Here is a 19,090-nt window from a genome sequence, read left to right as displayed (position 1 = left end):
GTGGCTTAGCATAGTCATGAGTTTTCTCACTTATGGGCTCTTGTGTTCCTTTTGTTTTCTCTTGGGCATCCTTGTCCCATTTGCTTTTCTTGGGCTTTCTTGACTCTTTTCCTATCTCTGTGTTCTCATGGGTTTTTACTAACTTCATTGGGTTTCCCTGGTCCAATTACCTTATCCTCATCCTTGGGGTTCGTGGGCTTGCCATCAACCCTTTACTTTCTTTGCTTGCATTGCTTTGGGCTTGCTGCGGCCCATTCTCACTTTTCTACATCATATATTGCCCATGAGTTTGCTATTTGCTATTTATCTCTTTCCGGGCTCCTTTGAACTCTCTTGTTTTCTCAAGACCCATTTATTTATTTTATATACCTGTGATCCATTATTCCAACCACTTGGACTTAATAGTTTTTTTTTTCTATCTATTTACCAACTCCTCTCTGCCCATGCTACTGGGTTCCTTTCTTTCTCTATGACTTCCCAAAATGGCCATCAACACTACCATAATATTATTAATTCGTTTTTTTTTTTAAAGGAAAGAAAAAAAGAAGCACTTTTCTATTTCTCTTTTCTTTATGTTTTATGTGTGGGGAAGTTCATATGTTGAAAAATTCAAAATCCCCAAGATTTGTATTATTGAGACTTAATGGTGGTATTTGTTACAAGAACAAAATACACAATATCTACAAACTAAATGTTTTGATAAAATTGATGAGAAATAAGAAGATATGTTTTTGTGTGTTCTTTTTTACTAACTTGTAACCCCATGCATATGCATGGATATACTTAAAAGATAACATAGTATAATTTAAATATTATTGATAGTTATTCTTATATTTTGTTAACTTTTTAAAAAGTTTTGTAAGAATATTATTAAGTAGAAAAGGTAAATTATCCATGTTTTTTTTTTTTTTTTAATTTTAATTTTTTTATTACTTCTTAATTTTTGTTTTTGTGAAGCACTTTCTTTTTACGGTTTGTTAATTCTAGACTCTTTCGTTTTTGTACTCAATAACTTACTTGAATGAATATTTATGATATGGTTCCACATTTGAATTTAAAATTAAGAAATAAAACTCTCTTTAAAATAAATAATTTAGGACATATAGCGCAAAATTAGACTTCAATTATAGAATCTAAAGGGTACAAAACTAAGAGATACAACTTTTTGGCAATAAGCTAAATTAGGCTCACTATTTGGCATATTTTATTTGGGTTTTGACTTGGCCCAATATTTCTAATATCATAATTCCCCTTAAACTTTGAAATCGAGCAATTTCATTTTAGAAATGAAAAAAAAAAAAAAAAACACTCATTCCGGTATTCTCTCACTTAAACATATCTTTTGATTCTTAGAATATTTCATTGTGTGATATTTAAAATAACCTCAACTAAAAATAAAAATACTTGAAATGTCATACTTGAGTAAATTACTCTCAAATTTACTTCTATTAGTAGTGTTGCTTACGTAGTTAATGGAATAATGATCTGACCATTTTTTTTTTAATGGCCTAGCATTTCTTTTCTTTTTTCTATACTACTAAATAAGGAGTTTCTCTTGTTTGGATTCCTCAATTTAGATGCCCAAAATATCTTCAAACTCATTAGTTTCTAAGGCTTAAATCATAGGATTAGACATGTACAATTGGTAATTTGAAAACTCCTAATTTTTAGCTAAATTAAAAAAAGAAAAGGAAATGTGCTATGTCCACAACATTTTTACAACGTTTTCACAACAAATCAAGGGTGATTAGTTGTTATTGGTTCAAATTTGAACCCAACACTAAGATTACTTTTTTACCCTAATAATAACAACCTGTAACAACTTGACATTTAGGATTTGTTGTAAAAATATTGTGAAAATATTGTGGATATATCATTACTCAAAAGAAAAACACATTTTTTCTCCAATATCTACTTTTCTCTCTCACGTTAGTTTTCCAAAATTTTTTTTGGATAACTTTCCAAATTTTTTTTTTTTTGGTAGAATGATTTTCAACTTTTTTAATTAACAAAATCATTCCCCCAACCCCGCCCCCCCCTTTTTTTAACAGATTAGATTTACCATATTTCACTCCTAAAAAAATTGCCTTTTTAATTTGCCAACCACGTTTTCCACTTATACAATTACTACTCTCTCTCTTTTTTTTTCTTTTTTTTTTAAATATTTTTTTCAACAAATTTTAAACCAAATTCTCTAATAAATTAAAAAAAAAAGCACTTTCTTCTCATCTCTTTTTTACCCTATAACTATTTTGTTTTTACGTGGAAAGAAGAAGAGGCTGCCAAAAAGAGATTTGGCTAGTGGGGAGAGAAAGAAAATCTTGGCCATTCTTCTTTTCTATCATCTAGAGCCATTCCAAATCCACTCATCTACTTGACTATGGTAATTGGTAATATTCTCCCACCGAACAACCTCTTATTCTTTAGTCTCTTTAATATCTATTTTCTTGTAATTTTGCGGTATTGGTTCATCTTTTTTTATTTTTTATAAATATTTTATCTACCCTTATGACATTTCTGACCATATTAGTAGTTTTAAATGGCAATTTTTGTGAAAAAAAGAGGGTAAATTAACCTCAAATTTGAGATAAGTAAAAAATATATTACACTAAACAAAAAAGAAGAAGAAGAGCGTCGCACGCGCGAAATCACAAAAGTGAATTTACACGTAAGAAACAAACTGACCGGTTACAAAATTCAAATCAAAACTCCATTTGAAATCTGATATGTAAGATTCAGAAACCCAGGAGCGCAAGAGAGAGTGACTGAACAGACCCAAGCCCTAGCCGCCTCCCTCCGACAGCCACTGACACGGTGGTCTCCTCCCTGACATCGCTCGCCGTTCCTTCCTCCTCCCCATCTCAGGTATTACACTTTTTCCTACGGTTGTGCAACCCAGTTCCAGTTCCATTTTAGATTTTACATATTCTGATATTCATATATTTTAATTTGGACTAGTTTTCTCTATATATTTGATTGAAGCTGCGCCAAAGCCAAAGCCAAAGCCAAATCCGAGTACAAGTATAGTATGCCACACATTTTGTATCTGATTTTGTGCAGTTGCTGTATATCTCTCATTTACTTTAGATGATTTTTTTTTTTTTTTTTGGCGTCTTCGCGCTTTGCACGATTCGAATTTGTGATATTAATTTGATGCCTGAGTTAGCAATTGCTTAGTCGGATTTGTTCTTTAATTTATTCTCATCTTGATTCCAAGAATCGGTTGGTACATTTTATTTATGAATGAGGTTCTGCCAAATGATTGATACTGTCATTTTCATTTACGCTTGTCGGTGTTGAGTTTCTTGTAGTTTATTTTATTGTAATTTTTCGATTTTTCCACGTCTACTATTCTATCTGTTTTGGTTGAGTTTGTGCAATTTATAATTGGCCTGTATCCAATTTGATTGGATTGGTGTAAAGGTGCATGTTGGTTTGTCTAGTTTAATGTGAGGTTTGGTTGTTCTTTGCATATGATGTTTGTTGCATTTAGTTTGAGTATATTCTTTTTTTGTTTTTTCTTATTCTTCTGCTATTGGCTCGAATAGGTAAAATGTTGAGTTGTTGTTCTTGCTAATAATGTTTTGATGCGTTGGGAGAGTGTTAGTCCAAGTTTGTCCATATTTTAATTGCATAGTTTGTCTTTTTTTTATAGTATCATGGTTTGGGTCATTTTCTAGGTCAAATTATGCGTGATTTGTGCATGACTCAGCAATGGCAGACGGCTTGTTTTCCACGTAAATTGGAACAATAAATGTGTAATGCACATATAGTTTGTAGCTGCTACACATGGTACTCAGACTTTCCCTTTCTATAAAATACTCAAGTTGCTTTTTGACTTATTTATCAAGCTTGGTAGCTAGTCTATATTATCTTGCTCAAGCAGCTCCCCCAATCATAGAAAATGCGGTACCTCTTATAAAGAATGTTTTTTTAGTCTGATCATAGGTCTCTAAACAGCTAGTGAGCTCTTGTAAATTTGTAATTAACAGCCAATACGCACTACCATATTTGGCGTATTAATTTATACAAATTTATTTGTGTGGGCTTTCTGAGTATGTAACTTTTCTATTTTAACCAAATTAAACTGAATTTTGATTTTGTATTGACAGGTCCTTTTGGGAGATTTTGTGCTTATACAAGGTTCTATAATGAAGAAAGATGGTAGGAGTAGAATAAACTGGATCTTTGAGAACTTTGTTACTTTCCTCCGCAAATGTACTTTTCGTGTACTCTCTGTTGGTCCCATTCCTGAACATATTGCATACATCATGGATGGGAATCGTAGATATGCAAAAAAGCAGAATATGATTGAAGGGACTGGACATAGAGTTGGATTTTTGGCTCTCATGTCCATGCTTAAGTACTGTTATGAGATGGGTGTGAGATATGTAACAATTTATGCCTTCAGCATTGACAATTTCAAACGACGTCCTGAAGAAGTTCAATCTTTGATGGATCTGATGCAGGAAAAAATTGAAGGGTTGATGGAGGAAGAGAGCATAGTAAATCGCTATGGAGTTAGGGTGCACTTTTTGGGGAACCTAAAATTGTTGAGTGAACCTGTCAGATTGGCAGCAGAGAGGGCAATGGTGGCCACTGCCAATAACTCCAAGGCAGTCTTGTCAATATGTGTTGCCTACAATTCGACCAATGAGATTGTGCATGCCGTAGAAAAAGCATGTGAAGAAAAGTGGGAGGAGATTAGTTTACTGAATGCAAGTGGATCTGGGTATGGCTTAATAGGACTTGAATGTATTGAAAAGGATGAAAGGGAGAACCTTATTAAATTAATAGATATTGAAAAGCATATGTATGTGTCAGTTGCACCTGATCCTGATATCTTAATCCGTACTTCTGGTGAGACTCGCTTAAGTAATTTTCTTCTCTGGCAGAGTGCATACTGTTACTTGTACTCAACACCTGTCTTTTGGCCAGAGATTGGTTTTCGGCATCTCCTTTGGGCAATATTGAACTTCCAACGGAATCACTTTTATTTGGAGAAGAAAAGGAAACAATTGTAAATCTTGCAGTGGGTGGTTACCTGCCTTTGGGACAACAATATGATGGTACCAGTTGATTCTTTTTCTTCAATCAAATTTTGTAACAAAATCAGATATGAACATGGACTGGGGCCTTTTTATTTTTTTTTTTCAGTGTCCTTGTCCTGGTAGTTCCTTGAGGAATGTAGAAAGTGTATGGATATTTTCTTTTAATACCATATGATGTGTTGTGGTCTGCCAAATGTTTTAGATGATACATTGATGTATATAATTGCTATTGTCATTGTGAGGTCATTATGACAGATGCTTTGATTGGAACAAAGGAAATCATTGCATTAATGTACATTCTTGTCTGGCATGCGATGACGACATTAAGATTTTGATGTTGTATTTACTTTACTGCAGTACTTTATTGGGAACAAATTATGCAATCTGGATGTGGGAACATTGAGGAAGGGGACCATGTTTATATGAAGTCATATATTGTGGCTAGCTAAGCATGTCTTAATGATTTCTTGTTATGCATTTTTTCAATGGTACTATCATTCTACAACTTGTTATAATTCTTTTTTATTTTTTTATTTTTTTTAAATTTTTAATTATTTTATTTTATTTTTATAATGGAATTGATTAGCTTTTTCATCATCATCAGATTTTAAGTTCTTACTATCTATAATTGTAGGTTTGATTTACAAATATCTGTGCTCCTTGAAATTTGGTACAATGTTTTAATGAGAGCTATAAAAAAATTGTTAAATAATTGAGTTAAGAAACTGTTTTTACATCATACTTTATACCTCCTGAGCTAACAATTACCTTATTATTAGTGGGAAAAACAAACAATTGTTTTTGCTTTATTCAACATTGGTCTGCATCACAATTTGAGCATTCTTATCTGTAGGAAAAACATAAAAATACTATCTCTGTAGGCTTGATTTGGATATAGGTTTTAATTCGTTAATGCAATCCAACAGTGAATGGAGGGGCATACTTACCCTAGTACACTTTATAGGTACAGAAATTTTGTTTTCCTTATCCCAAAAAAAAAAGAAAAAAAGAGAAAGATCCTAACTTATGGTTTTTAGGTCATGAAGTCTGTAAGAGTTATTGTCATGAGAAATGAAAATGCTTTGAAATTAAATATTTTTAAGAATTTATTGTGTTTGGTGGTTGACTAACGTACAATATCTCATTTGGAAGTTAATATGAAAACTAGATATCATTGTTGACCACTACCATGCAAAGAACATGTGATGTGCATGGACCAGAAACCTTGGCGAAGGCCATAGAAGAGTTGGTCATGGTATTGGCCCTAGTTGAAATCAGGTGATATTGGTGTTTTGGTGGTGGGAATGGGGATATGTACAGTGTGGTGGTGATTTTAACATGATACCACTCAAAGTGTGAGGTGGCGGAAAGTGTTGTTGGCAACTTAATGTTCTGCATCAGCATCATTTTACTGATCTGACTGTTGAGACTCATCTGTAAATTGTCTTTGATTTTATTTATTTATTTTTATTTATGTCTCTAGTTGCTTGAGTATTGGTTCTCTCACTATATGCAGTTTTTGCCATTTCAGGGGCATTGCAGCATACATGAGTTCATGTTGTATGTTTCAACAGTGCCAATGATATTTAGGGAAATGTCATTTGAATGAGTCTAACCCCATTGCAGATCTTGTTACCTTTTGGGTTGTCATTATTTATGCCTAATTGTAATCTATTGCATGTTTTCTATCAATAATCTCTCTTAGATCCCATTACGTTTATCAGTGTCTTGAGTTCTTTTCTTGCTAGGAACATTAGCTGACTTGCTGAAACATTGGGATGCAAGTGCTATGCTGCAATTTCAGACGAGGTAAACTGGCATCACTTGTAAAGCCAAAACAAAGTTCAAAGATTTGGAGGGGAGAAAGGAAAAGAGGGGCCGGGGAGAGTTGTGTGAGTCGGTGCACAAGTGTGTTCATTCTTTTTATTTTTGTTTTTTATTATATTTTTTCCTGGGGGGAGGGGGGGGTTAAAACCTGGTACATGCATGTTTTTGTGGTTTTTAGGATGCAAGGACTGTGATGTTGGTTTAAAGAATATTTTGGACTGAAAATAAAATAGGTTTGAAGGCAGGGAGAAAGGGGGGAGGTGTGTGGGTGGGTGCACAAGTGTGTTCAATCTTTTTATTATTATTATTTTTTGGTTGTGGTTGGGGGTTTTAAAACCTGGTGCATGTGCTTTTTGTGGCTTTTGCTGATGTTCTTTTTTAGTGATATACGGGTGCGCTTTTTTGTTTTTTTGATAAGTAAGAATGATATATATACGAAAGACTACTTTATGCATGAAAAACACAAAGCAAACCTAGAAAATACAAGACGAGGAAAACAGAGAAAAACATAGAAGAAAAACCAAACAACAGACAAATTACAAAAGAGAAAGGGAGGAAAGAAAAGAAGGGAGGGAATCACAAAAAGAGTGGGTGCACTTTATTACTCTTATTTTTTCCCTCATAAAATTTGGGCTTCCTGTGTATTTCCAGCGCCTTAATTTTGGCAATTGGGATCAAGGAGCAAGGCTTTTTGCCTACTGGTTTGCTTTTCTGTTATTGTCAATGGAAATCCAAATTTTTTCTTTGACAGCCATAGAGGAATATGTCAAGGTGGCCCTCTTTCCCTATTTCTTTTCATACTAGTTGTGGAAGCTTTTAGTAGGTTGATGACTAAGGAGAAGGCAAGAGGTTTTATAGATGGTTTTTCTATGTCTTTAGGAAATACTATGGCTTTGATGAAATGACACTTGCCTTTTGCCAATGATATTTTGATTTTTTTTTTTGTGTGATGCAGATGTCAATTAGATTCACCATTTGAAGTGTAATATGTTATGGTTTGAGGCAATATATGGTATGAGGATAAATTTTACCAAAAAAGAGATGGTGCCTGTAGGGATGGTCACAGAGGCAGAGGTCTTGGCTAACACTCTGGGCTTTTTAAGGTCTCTACTCTTTAAATGAAATATTTGGGACTCCCTCTTGGGGCTCATTTTAAAGCTAGCAATATATGGGATGGCATAATAGAGAAGATGGAAAAGAGATTGGCAGGTGGAAGAAACTTTATCTATCAAAGGGAGGATGCCTCACACTAATTAAGAGTACGCTCTTCATTCTACCTACTTTTTGGTTGTATTTGTTTCCATACCTGTTAGTGTGGATAATAAATTGAAAACAATACAAAGGGATTTCTTATGGGGTTTTATTGGTGGTGAGCATCAGTTCCATATGGTGAAGGTCTACAATGTGTAGCCTGATCCAAAGTGGGCATTTGGGTATTAGAGAATGAAGAACCTCATAGTAAATGATTGTGGCATTATGTGGTAGAAAGGGACTCATTGTGGAGGAAAGTGATTGATCACATATATGATAGTGGTAGGGGTGATTGGTGTTCTGGCATTGTCAAAGCTCCTTATGGGTTGGTTTGTGGAAATATATTAAGTAAATGGTTGGAATAAATTCGCCTCTTAGATGCTGTGGGAGATGGCTCTAAAATTTTGTGTTGGAAGGATCATTGGACTAGCAATTGAATTTTCAGAAACAAATATCCTGAGGTTATATGGAGTCAGTTAATGGTCGGTTGCATTGAAAAGTTGCTTTTCATTATAGAAACTCAAGATTGGGAGATAGTATTGCTGGAACACTTTTTTGATGACCTTTTGTGCAATGGAGGTTGTCCAAACGGGAAGTGATAGATTGGTGTGGTTCTCATCAGCAAAGAAAGGTTTTCAGGTAAAAAGTTTCTTTTACGAGTGGTTAGTTTAGGGAATGCACGGTCTGTCCCCTTTCCTTGGCAGTATATTTGGAGAGGTAGAGCCTACCTAAGAGTGACTTTCTTCATGTGGACTGTAGCAGTAAGAAAATTTTTGACAACGGATAATTCATAATAGAAGGAAATTATGATTGTGGGCTGATGTTGTATATGTAAGTCCAATAGAGTTTGTGGACCATCTTCTTCTACATTGCCCTGTTGCTATGGATCTGTGGTATGATGGTATCTATTACTATGCCTATTTCGTGTTATGTGGGTAATGCCCAATTTAGTACTTGCTATGTTGGAGTCTTGGAAGGAGACATTTGGCGATCTAAGAAGTGGGGAAGCATTGGGAACAGGTCCTTTATGTTGCATGTAGTGCATTTGGAAAGAGAGGACTCTCCATACTTTTGAGGGGGAGTTATCCTTGCTTCACCGTAAGTTCCTCTTTCTGAACACCCTTTACCAGTGGAGTTCCAAATTCCATACTGTCCTCTCCATACTTTTGAGGGGGAGTTATCCTTGCTTCACCGTAAGTTCCTCCTTCTGAACACCCTTTACCAGTGGAGTTCCAAATTCCGTACTTTCTCCATGACTTCTTTCATGAAATTTATATATGCTTTACCTTTTAGTCTATAATCTCTCGCCCTTTGTATTGTTATTATATCTCTTTGCTTCTTTCTGTTTTTTCTATGCTATTCTGTTGTATACATCCTACGTATAAGAATAGTGCTTTTAATAATTTTTATGTTACTTATAAAAAAAGTGGTGGATACCAGTAATATTTTAGTCAAATATCTTCTCTGCCTTGCTCTTTATACAATAATCAGATTATGCTTTAACAGGATTCTTCTTTTGTTCAACTATATTAAAGGCTTTAACATTCCTGTACAATTACAATCTGCATAATGAGTTTCAGCTGCTGATAATCTTTTATTTATTTATTTTTTTTGTTCCTTCTATGTACTTTTAGGTTCATGGACAAGGAGAAATATGAAAGGGAACCCTAATGGAACAAAGTTAACTTCATTGAAATTTTCCTGAAGCTGAAGAATAAAAGATGCCTTCTTTAGCAGTCCGAACTCCAAAATAAGTTATAAGCAGACCAATCTTGAGGTTAGTCCTTTCCTCCTTAAATGATCTAATTCATTTAGTATCTGTTTCTTATGTGCTTTTTAGATTAATGCATATTGCATGTGATGTACAGATGAGTTTTGTGACTACAAGATTCCTCATAGGCACGTTATATTCTTTTTCATTGTTAGAATTCACATCACTGATTGTGCTTTTTTTGTTAGTTAGATTATCAATTGTATGTGATTTTATTTTTCCTTGGAAAGTGATATCCATTGCTTTTTGAAATTCATCCTTTTTATTTTTTCAATAAACAATTTTCTTTATCTTTTATTAGTTAACACATGTAAAGAGTAGTGAATTGGCGTTATCAATTTTGCTTTGCATGTAGAATATCTTGTTTGACAAGAATATAAAAGATCTCACTCAAAGCTATCAATGTGTTAGCGATTGGCATTATTAAAGTTGCTTTGCATGTAGAATATCTTGTTTGACAAGACTACAAAAGATCTCACTCAAATCTATCAATGTGTTAGCGCTTTTTTCACTAATAGCTTAATGCATTTGGTTTGGCTTTTTCGGTAGAGCTTATTAGACTTTTATTTGCTTACATATAGCTTTTTAAAACCTCACATTATCTAGTTACTATTGTACTTTTACCAACTTTCAGCAAATTAGCAAAATGCTACTCCAAACGCACACTTAGTTCTTTTTAACCTATAGATTAGGCATCTTTAAGCTTCGCTTGAAATTTCATGTCACACTGAAAAAGGCAGCTTCCACCTCCAACATGATAATTTTCTTTTTAGATCATAATTAGCATATCTATTGTATGTCTTTTTTGTTACTTAAATGACTTGGTTGAACTTGATTAGTCTGTTCAAGGATCATAACTGACCCCAAAATTTGTTACTAAAACTTGGTTGTTGTAGAGATAACAAATCACATGTGATTGTCCTTGTATAGTGACGTATAGGGTTTGTTGCTATTTTTTTTTTCAATAAATAGATGTTTGTTATCTGTCAGGGTGTAGCCTAGTGGTTGGAGGCTTGGGATGAGTTGGAGACCCAAACATCTTGGGTTTGATCCATACTATGAGTTCTCTTGGATTACCTAATGCACGGTTCTAGCGGGTGGTGTTGTGCATCTATGGTTTACTCTCCTGGGGTGGGTCTAAAGGACCCTGTCTTGGTGAGGTTCCACATCATCACCATAAACAAATGTTAATTAATGTGAAGCATAAATTAGTGTTATCGGAGATGCGCGGGCAATAGGTTCCTAGGTGCCAACCTCGGCAAGTCTACTTTTATAGTGTGGGGATGTTTTGGACTTTTTGGACTCCCAACTGGGTAATAATGCTCATGCAAAATACTAGTGAGATGCATACTTGTAACTATTGTAACTATTTTGACGATGTTAATCATTTTGTATCTATAGATTAGACTTTTTTAAGTTTTACTTGTAATTGCATGTTACACTGAAAAGGTGGATTCTGTCTCCAAGATGAAACTCTTGTTCTTAGGGCATAATTTGCAAAGCTATTGTTTGTCTTTTTTGTTGGTCAGCCTGGATTAGTTTGTTGTTGAGGATACATAACTGACCCAAAAATATTGGTAGTAAAGCTTGGTAGTTGTAGATGACAAATTAAATGCGTTTTCACTTGAATAATGATGTATATAGTTTGTTGAGATTCTTTTTGCAATAAATAGATGCTAGTTAATTAATGTGAAGAGTAAATTGGTTTTGTCAAAGATGCTTGCCATAGGAATCTAGGTGCTGACCTTGGCAAGATATACTTTTGTAGTGTGGGGATGATGTGGAGTGTTTGGACTCCCAACTAGGTAATAATTATCATGCTAAACACTGCCAGCGATGTTAATCATTTGTATCTATAGATTAGGCATTTGAAGTTTCACTTGTAATTACATGTTACACTGAAAAGGCGGATTCCATCTCCAAGATGATTCTCTTTATATTTAGATCATAATTTGCAGAGCTATTGTTCGTCATTTTGTGTTTATAGATTAGGTTTTTTTAAGCTGTACTTGTAATTGCATGTTACACCTTAAAATCGAATTCTGTCTCCAAGATGATACTCTTCTATTTAGATCATAACTTGCTGAGCTATTGTTTGTATTTTATGTTATTTAGATGACATGTGACTGACCATAATTAATTTGTTGAGGATCCATAATTAGCCCCAAAATTTTGGTACCAAAGCTTGGTTGTTGTAGATGACAAATTGCATGTGATTTGGTTAGTTTCGTATATCTTTCGGTGAGATTCTTTATTCTTTTTTCATTAAATAGATGTTAGTTAATTAATGTGGACTAAATTGTTGTTGTCAAAGATGCTGCCATAGGTGCCTAGGTGCTGACCTTGGCAAGAAATACTTTTGTGGAGTGGGGATGATGTGGATTTTTTGGACTCCCAACTAGTTAATAATGCTGATGCAAAACACTGGTGAAATGAATACCTATAACTATGCCGACAATGTTAATCTGTATCTTTTTATTTATTTATTTTTTGATAAGTAATGTTAATATAAGAAATCAGGTAAAACTGATTATCATGAGTTGTGAATATAATACATGGCACTGTCATTCCTGGACTGTGTTATTCATTATGACATGGTAGTTCAGATACTGAGGAAGCATTAGCAAGATGCCAGGGAAACTAATTCTATTGGGGGAGGGTTTTTTATTTTTATAACACCAATGGAAAACCTCATAATTATTACTTTGTTTCCATGATGACTTTCCCATCTGGGCCCGAGCATTATTCCTGAATCAGCTATGTTTCAAGGGAGCTAGCCCAATAATTGGGCTTGTAGGTGAAAAGAGCTAGTATATGTTTATAATTGTGAGTGAGGATGATAATGTCAAATACTACCCCTACCAAGCATTAATTTAAATTAGTGGCTAGTATGCATTGGTAAACTATTGGGAACAATTCCTTGCTTTCCATTCTTTGATAGATTTTGTTGTATAAGCTAGCAATAGAAATTCTCGATTTAGCTCTTTTTACCTTTTGGGAGCTTTATGGAATCGTAGTTGGTTCCACATGCAATTCAAACTTCTGAAAGATAATCTCGTTATCATTGTTTCGTTCCTAAAATAGATTGTCTTTTGCTGTATATTCTTTATAGTTTACACAAATGACTGAAAAACTGAGCTGCACTTTCAGGTGATTTTTCTTCTGCTTAATTTTATGCATGTGCTTGGTTAAGTGCTTTGTAACTCAACTAACACTTTCTTGTATTTTCAACAAACATCCAGCCATCTAGGGTCACTCTCTTATTGTAACTATAAAATTATCAAAATCAAAATTGTACATGTTTGTATATGGAAAGCTTGGCCTTAATGACATCTCTAATGAACCACCATGTATAGGAAACTAGATCTATCTTTATCTTGGCCAATACGAGGTTTTTGCTTGACTATATCTAGAAATTCTAGACTAGTAGGACGACCTACCCCTCATTGAGGCTTCCAATGTGACAGTTGTTGGGGGAGAAGCAATATGTGAAACAAAGACCAATTATTTTGTTTTATATAGAAGTGCACAATCAGAAGACAGGACCATTATTTATTATGCCAAAAAACAAAGTATGATAGAATATCCTTAAAGATTGAGTAGGCATCCACTCGAAAACCTATAGATTTGGACATTGATTTAACCCGAGCCCCAAGAGAAAAACCAAAATTAATCTGTAAAATCAGTAATAGGGCCGACATAATTTACTACGCATATTATTAGCTACTTTAATGTTATTCAATCAGGCCATTTAAACACGTGCATATTACTGATTAAAATAAACTAACTTGAAGGGCTTGTCTGAGTTATAATGATAACGACTATTACCCACCACCAGTCCAAACATGTCCATTTTGAGGCCGTTTGGATTCGGCGTCCAGCGTTTGCGTTTTGATGAATGAGCGTTTCTTCTTTTTTTTCTTTTTTTTATTTTTTTTTTTTTTTTTTTCGTTTTCAAGCATTTTAGGTGTAGTGCGGCTACTGTTCATTGAACAGTAGCCGCGTTATTTGACTTTTCAGCCCGGAACAGTGCACTGAGCACTGTTCACGGGTCCCACAATTCTCAATTTTTATCAACTTTTTCATTAAAAATGGGTCTCAGCACTATTCACACATTTTAAAATTATTTTGCTACAGTGTTTTCAGTTTTCAGTTTTCAGTTTTCAGTTTCAGCAACAATAAGCTCAATCCAAACGGACCCTTTGTATCAATATCACCACCTTCAGCAGAACTTTTGTACCTCACTTTTACTTTTATTATTATTATTATTATTATTGCTGCTGCTGCTGCTATATATATATATATATATATTTTTTTTTTTTTCACTTCATAATGATTGCTTTTATCATATTGTTAATATTTCAATCAGTTTTTAGTGCAGAAGATGTTTGAATTCCAAATTTTTTATTCGAGGACAATAGATTTTACCAATTGAGATATGCTAGATTTGAATATATGATATATGTTCTATGATAATTATTCTTTATTATTAGACTAAGACATTAATTAATTTTTGGTGTAGTCAGAATTTGAACTTAGATATCTTATTCGATGATAATGGAGTTTACCACTACTGTGTTGGTCATCAATTGACATGTTGATATGTTGGTATTGTGCATACTTAGCATTGGCTTCTGATGTGCTAAAAAAAAGCTATTTTAGCCCACCAGAAAACCCACTTTTACTATTTTAGTGCATTATTTAACAATACACCTTTTATCTCGTTTGTTATTTTAGCATACAAGTCATTAAAATAATATAAAATAATTTTAACAAAAACAAACCCTGCAACAAGGAAAAAAAACCACGACCACAACTGCCACAAAAACCACCGCCACAACCCATTAGATAAACCTATAGCCAAGAAGTACCCCCACAACCACTGCTGCAACCCATAGCAAACCACCACTAATCTTAATGCCACCACCAAAGAAAACCCATAACAAAACACCATTGATCTTAGCCGATCTCAACACCACCGCAAAAAAAAAAAAAAAAAAAAAAAAAACCATAGCAAACCACTGCCAATATTAACTCCATCGCTGATCATCTTCGCCAATAACATCTTGGTTTGCTAGGAGAGTTTAGGTGAGAGAGGAAAAAAAAAAATCAAAAACAAAAACGTTGGTAATATTTTGAGACAAATTGAGAGAGAGAAGAAAAAAAAGGAGCAGATGCTACACTAATCAGCTGCTGGAGTATAGTGAAATTTTTTAGCAAATGGTACACCGAATGTAGCCACTTTTTGCTGTTTGGTGTGCTAAAATAGCATTTTGAGTGTTTTAGCTTTCTCAACGCTAATGTTCTTAAAACGGCTTTCCCTTTTCGTCGGTAGGCTTTACAATTGTTCACCCCGCACCACCTAGTTTGCTACATGCCAAATCCCATACTTCAGGAATAGCTGAACAAAAAGGATACCTCAGTTATCAATCTAAATTATTGTGGGTCGTCCAGGCTGGGATTGATGCGTTGGGCTTTAGGAATTAGTGGTGGCCTTGTGACATGCACTACATGAATTGATATGACAATCCTTTTTCTTTATTGTGGTTTCCAGTTTTCATTACTGTACAGTGTTTTTGTCTTCTACTTTATATATTTTTCCTTCAATAGCTGTGATTCTGTGAGTGCCATAACCCATCGACAACGCAGTCCTGCTGGTGAAATATAATGCGTAAGCCTATGACCTCACCATCAACCTCAAAACATGTCATTGACATCAAATTAACGATATATAGATTTACATTAGCTAAATGATCTAGCTTTACATACTTAAATTGAATTTTGTCCCTTTCAAATCCAAATCCAACATCATATATTTTATATTTGCACCCTAGTTAGTGGTAATAAGTTAGCAAAAGTAACAATGTAAATGTGATAATGAATTAGGTTGACAAAATTGCATGACCTTACCTATTCTATCCTATTATAATTAATTTGTTATCCATATTTTTTAAGTAATGAACGACATTAACGTGATGAGAAATAGGGAAGCTGATGAACCTGATTGCTTTGAACTTGCTTTTAGAAGAATATTAGATACACTGATACACATAAATAATAAGAATTCCAAACAGATAAACCTGCACAAAAAGTAGCCCCTTTAAAAAACCATAATATCCTTGATTACGCATACGTTGCACCTATATTTCAATCTCCATCAAAGAGTTCTTTAGCACTTTACAAAATTTTGCACCCAATGTTACGTCAACTTCCACATTTTTGCCAAGCTAGGTCCATTTTCCACCCAGTATAAATGCTAAGACGACTCACCCAGCTGGACCATAGTCCATATACCACCATATGGAAGAAGACTCCAAGGAGAAGGTGAAAAATGGAGAAAAAGATGTGCGATACCGGGGAGTAAGAAGGCGGCCACGGGGAAAATACGCAGCAGAGATTCGTGACTCGACTAAGCATGGAGGCCGCGTGTGGCTTGGGACTTTCAACACGGAAGAGGAGGCAGCTCGAGCTTATGATTGTGCTGCCTTTGCAATGAGGGGTCACTCGGCCATTCTTAACTTCCCTGATGAACATCGTTTACCCCAAGTTGAATCCCCTCCTCCCACATCAATGACATCATCCTTATCATTGTCACCATCTTCCAATTCCCCATCTTCATCATCAACGTTCGAGAATATGGAAAGAACTAGGAGTGAGCAATTTGAGAAACAGGTTCTTGAGTTTGAGTATTTGGATGACAAGTTGTTAGAAGAACTTCTTGATATTGAAAACAAAACAAAGAGAAAGTGAAACTTGGTTGGACTTCAAAAAATTAACAAACAGTAAACTTTTTTTTGTTTTGTTTTGTTTTGGTACTTTGTGGTGTACCATAATCAAGTGGATTGGCTATACCTTTTGTAACATAGTAGTGCTATATATTGTGGTTATCTTATCCGAATTATGTGGGGTTGACATGTTTGGACAAATTATGAGACTATCACTTGTTCTGAGTGCTCTTTGCATTGTCAAATTAGAGCCTTACTAGTGCATATATAATATAAGTCATAGTTTATATCTTTTTCTTTGTTTAGGTAGCTATTATCGTTTTGATATAACCGGCACATAACGGTAAAAGAAAGAAAATCATTTCCAAGGCCCATGTAATGGTCTGCTTGACTTCTGCTCTTGTATGGCATCACTTTTGGCCGTCTGTTGTTTTGATCTCAGCTATTCAAATTATGTTGTTTTAGAAGGAAGCAGATGTCTTCTTCTTCTTCTTTTTTTCCTTATAAAAAAATATTAAATTTATTTTATTAATTTTTTTTTTTTTTTTATTAGAAGTCATTGGTTGAAGTATCTCTAGCTTGTACGCATCCATGTATCAGCCTCCTTTGGATGCAGGTTTTTCCTGACTCTTGTTGTTGTAACGTATTTTTAAAGAATATCATTTCTAAGGCCCATGTAATGGTCTGCTTGACTTCTGCACTTGTATGGCATCACTTTCGGCCGTCTGTTGTTTTAGAAGAAAGCAGATGTCTTTTTTTTTTTTTTTTTTTTTTTTTTCCTTATAAAAAAATATTAAAATTTTGTTATTATTATTATTTTTAATTAGAAGTCATTGGTTGAAGTATCTCAAGCTTGTACGCATCCATGTATCAGGCTCCTTTGGATGCAGGTTTTTTCTGACTCTTGTTGTAACGTATAGTATATATTGTTAAATAAGAAATAGCTGTTGGTACAGCAGTAAAGGCACTGAGGCACACTCCGGTCAATAAAATTGGGCTAAAAGTAACAGAACTTGAAGCTATCCTAAGACTGATAAATTCAGTCAACAATTTGAAGTCTAACCAAAACCTGATTGTGCCCTGAGTTTTTGTTCTTTGACCTTTAAAAAGGGATGGAGAGAAAGAGAGAGAGAGAACCCTGTATAATGAGAAAAAGAGGCATTTTTCCTAGGACGAAATGAAATTAAAAAATTAAAAAAAAAAACTCCAAAAGAGGAAGAGGAGGGGAAGAAAACCCTGTAAAAGGGTGGAATCTGAGAATAAACTACCAAATTCTCTCTCACACATATATATACATAAAAGGTGAATAAAAAACAAACAAGCAAACAGAAAAAACATCAGTCATACATTGGCTAAAAAAAGACATGTCCTTTTCTTGATGAACCAATCATATATTTTCAGTTGCCAAACCCTTTGCCTATATCCCCATGTGTTTCCAGAAGCTCATCCAACAACTTATTGTCCAAATACTCAAACTCTATAACCTCCCCTTCTTGTCCAGTAGATGAACCCACTTTGCCAAAACTCTTGCCACGAGCTGAAGAAGAAGATGAGGAAGGAAAAGTTCTTGAATTTGAAGAAGAAGAGCTGGGATTTTGATATTGGTACTCATTTGGGAAGTTGAGGATAGCTAAATGACCTCGAAAACCGAAGGCGGCTCGATCATATGCTCTTGCTGCTTCTTCTGCTGTATCAAATGTCCCTAACCATAGTCTTGCTCCATTTCTTGAAGGGTCACGTATCTCTGCTGCAAATTTACCCCATGGTCTTCTACGAATCCCTCTATACCTTACTTCATTGCTATTTCCCTTCTCTTCATTCCCTACTCTCTTACCATTCATGTTTGTGTTTTGTGTTTCAAAGATAAAATGTGACATTTTACATCACATGGTACTATATATATTGCAACATTTTTACACATATTGAAGTCATATCTGACGGTTTGTAATGGAATTTTTTTTTCTCTTTGCTACGAAGCTTCCTCAAAGAAGTACAAGATTTCGATTCTTCCAGAATATATGAAATGCTTTTGAATATTACCATGGTCTCGTTATCCTGATTGGTAAACCATATGGCTATGAGGTCATAGTCACGTTTTTCAAGCAAATTCACTTTAGAGATACATGCACGTGTGGGTTATAAGCCCGAATACATGTTCTGTGGTTTGGTCAGAGATGAATCCACTTTGGTTGACTTGACTTGTCCCATGGGTCATTTGTGTTTGTAGCCTCCATAACTGTTTGTGGCTGTTGGAGTAATGAACAAGCTTGTGACAATGGTGATTACCTCATGTTTTTGGGCATTATTGTCCTTCCATCTTGCCTTGGGCGTGGTGTTTCCTTGCTTATAAAGAAAATCAATAAAATTAGAAATAGAGTAAAAATTCATAATATTCTCAAATTACTCTATCATCTCATGATGGGCTATTATAATTTGCAATTAATTTTTTTTAATAACCCATGTGT

General features: G+C 34.5%; 3 protein-coding genes and 1 long non-coding RNA gene across 11 annotated transcripts; 3 read left to right on the top strand and 1 right to left on the bottom strand.

The window, feature by feature from the left end:
- Nucleotides 1–2,557: 2,557 nt before the first annotated feature.
- Nucleotides 2,558–5,298, top strand: LOC112018100 (dehydrodolichyl diphosphate synthase CPT3). Of its 6 annotated transcripts, none has more exons than XM_024050605.2 (4): nt 2,558–2,865; nt 2,959–3,021; nt 3,681–3,792; nt 4,113–5,298. In XM_024050605.2, exons 3-4 carry the CDS (start codon nt 3,790–3,792, stop codon nt 5,022–5,024), a joined length of 915 nt encoding a protein of 304 aa, XP_023906373.1. In that variant the 5' UTR covers nt 2,558–2,865; nt 2,959–3,021; nt 3,681–3,789; the 3' UTR covers nt 5,025–5,298. The 6 variants fall into 6 exon arrangements, with proteins under 6 accessions (XP_023906373.1, XP_065635158.1, XP_023906374.1 ...); XM_065779086.1 differs by having other exon boundaries at nt 2,959–3,026; XM_024050606.2 differs by lacking the exon at nt 2,959–3,021.
- Nucleotides 5,299–6,108: 810 nt separating this feature from the next.
- LOC136069939 (uncharacterized) lies at nt 6,109–11,415 on the top strand. 3 transcript variants are annotated; one of them, XR_010631139.1, is made up of 4 exons: nt 6,109–6,860; nt 7,834–9,322; nt 9,764–9,906; nt 10,891–11,415. It is a non-coding gene; the product is annotated as an uncharacterized LOC136069939 (long non-coding RNA). The 3 variants fall into 3 exon arrangements; XR_010631140.1 differs by lacking the exon at nt 6,109–6,860 and adding an exon at nt 7,222–7,649; XR_010631138.1 differs by lacking the exon at nt 6,109–6,860 and having other exon boundaries at nt 7,222–9,322.
- A 4,335-nt stretch (nt 11,416–15,750) lies between these two features.
- LOC112018071 (ethylene-responsive transcription factor ERF096) lies at nt 15,751–16,917 on the top strand. The gene has a single exon (XM_024050579.2). It carries the CDS (start codon nt 16,201–16,203, stop codon nt 16,648–16,650), a length of 450 nt encoding a protein of 149 aa, XP_023906347.1. The 5' UTR covers nt 15,751–16,200; the 3' UTR covers nt 16,651–16,917.
- A 1,105-nt stretch (nt 16,918–18,022) lies between these two features.
- LOC112018069 (ethylene-responsive transcription factor ERF098) lies at nt 18,023–18,466 on the bottom strand. The gene has a single exon (XM_024050578.2). It carries the CDS (start codon nt 18,464–18,466, stop codon nt 18,023–18,025), a length of 444 nt encoding a protein of 147 aa, XP_023906346.2.
- Between the last annotated feature and the right edge of the window lie 624 nt (nt 18,467–19,090).

Source organism: Quercus suber, unplaced genomic scaffold, assembly GCF_002906115.3.
Source record: "Quercus suber isolate HL8 unplaced genomic scaffold, Cork oak 2.0 scaffold_198, whole genome shotgun sequence".
Taxonomy (NCBI): domain Eukaryota; kingdom Viridiplantae; phylum Streptophyta; class Magnoliopsida; order Fagales; family Fagaceae; genus Quercus; species Quercus suber.
The sequence above is the reverse complement of the archived record's forward strand: the minus strand, read 5'-3'. Positions and strand labels throughout refer to the sequence as shown.

What these genes read in the sequence shown, in the direction of transcription:
- LOC112018071 (XM_024050579.2), top strand. Translation starts at nt 16,201, where the DNA reads ATGGAAGAAGACTCCAAGGAGAAGGTGAAAAATGGAGAAAAAGATGTG.
- LOC112018069 (XM_024050578.2), bottom strand. Translation starts at nt 18,466, where the DNA reads ATGAATGGTAAGAGAGTAGGGAATGAAGAGAAGGGAAATAGCAATGAA.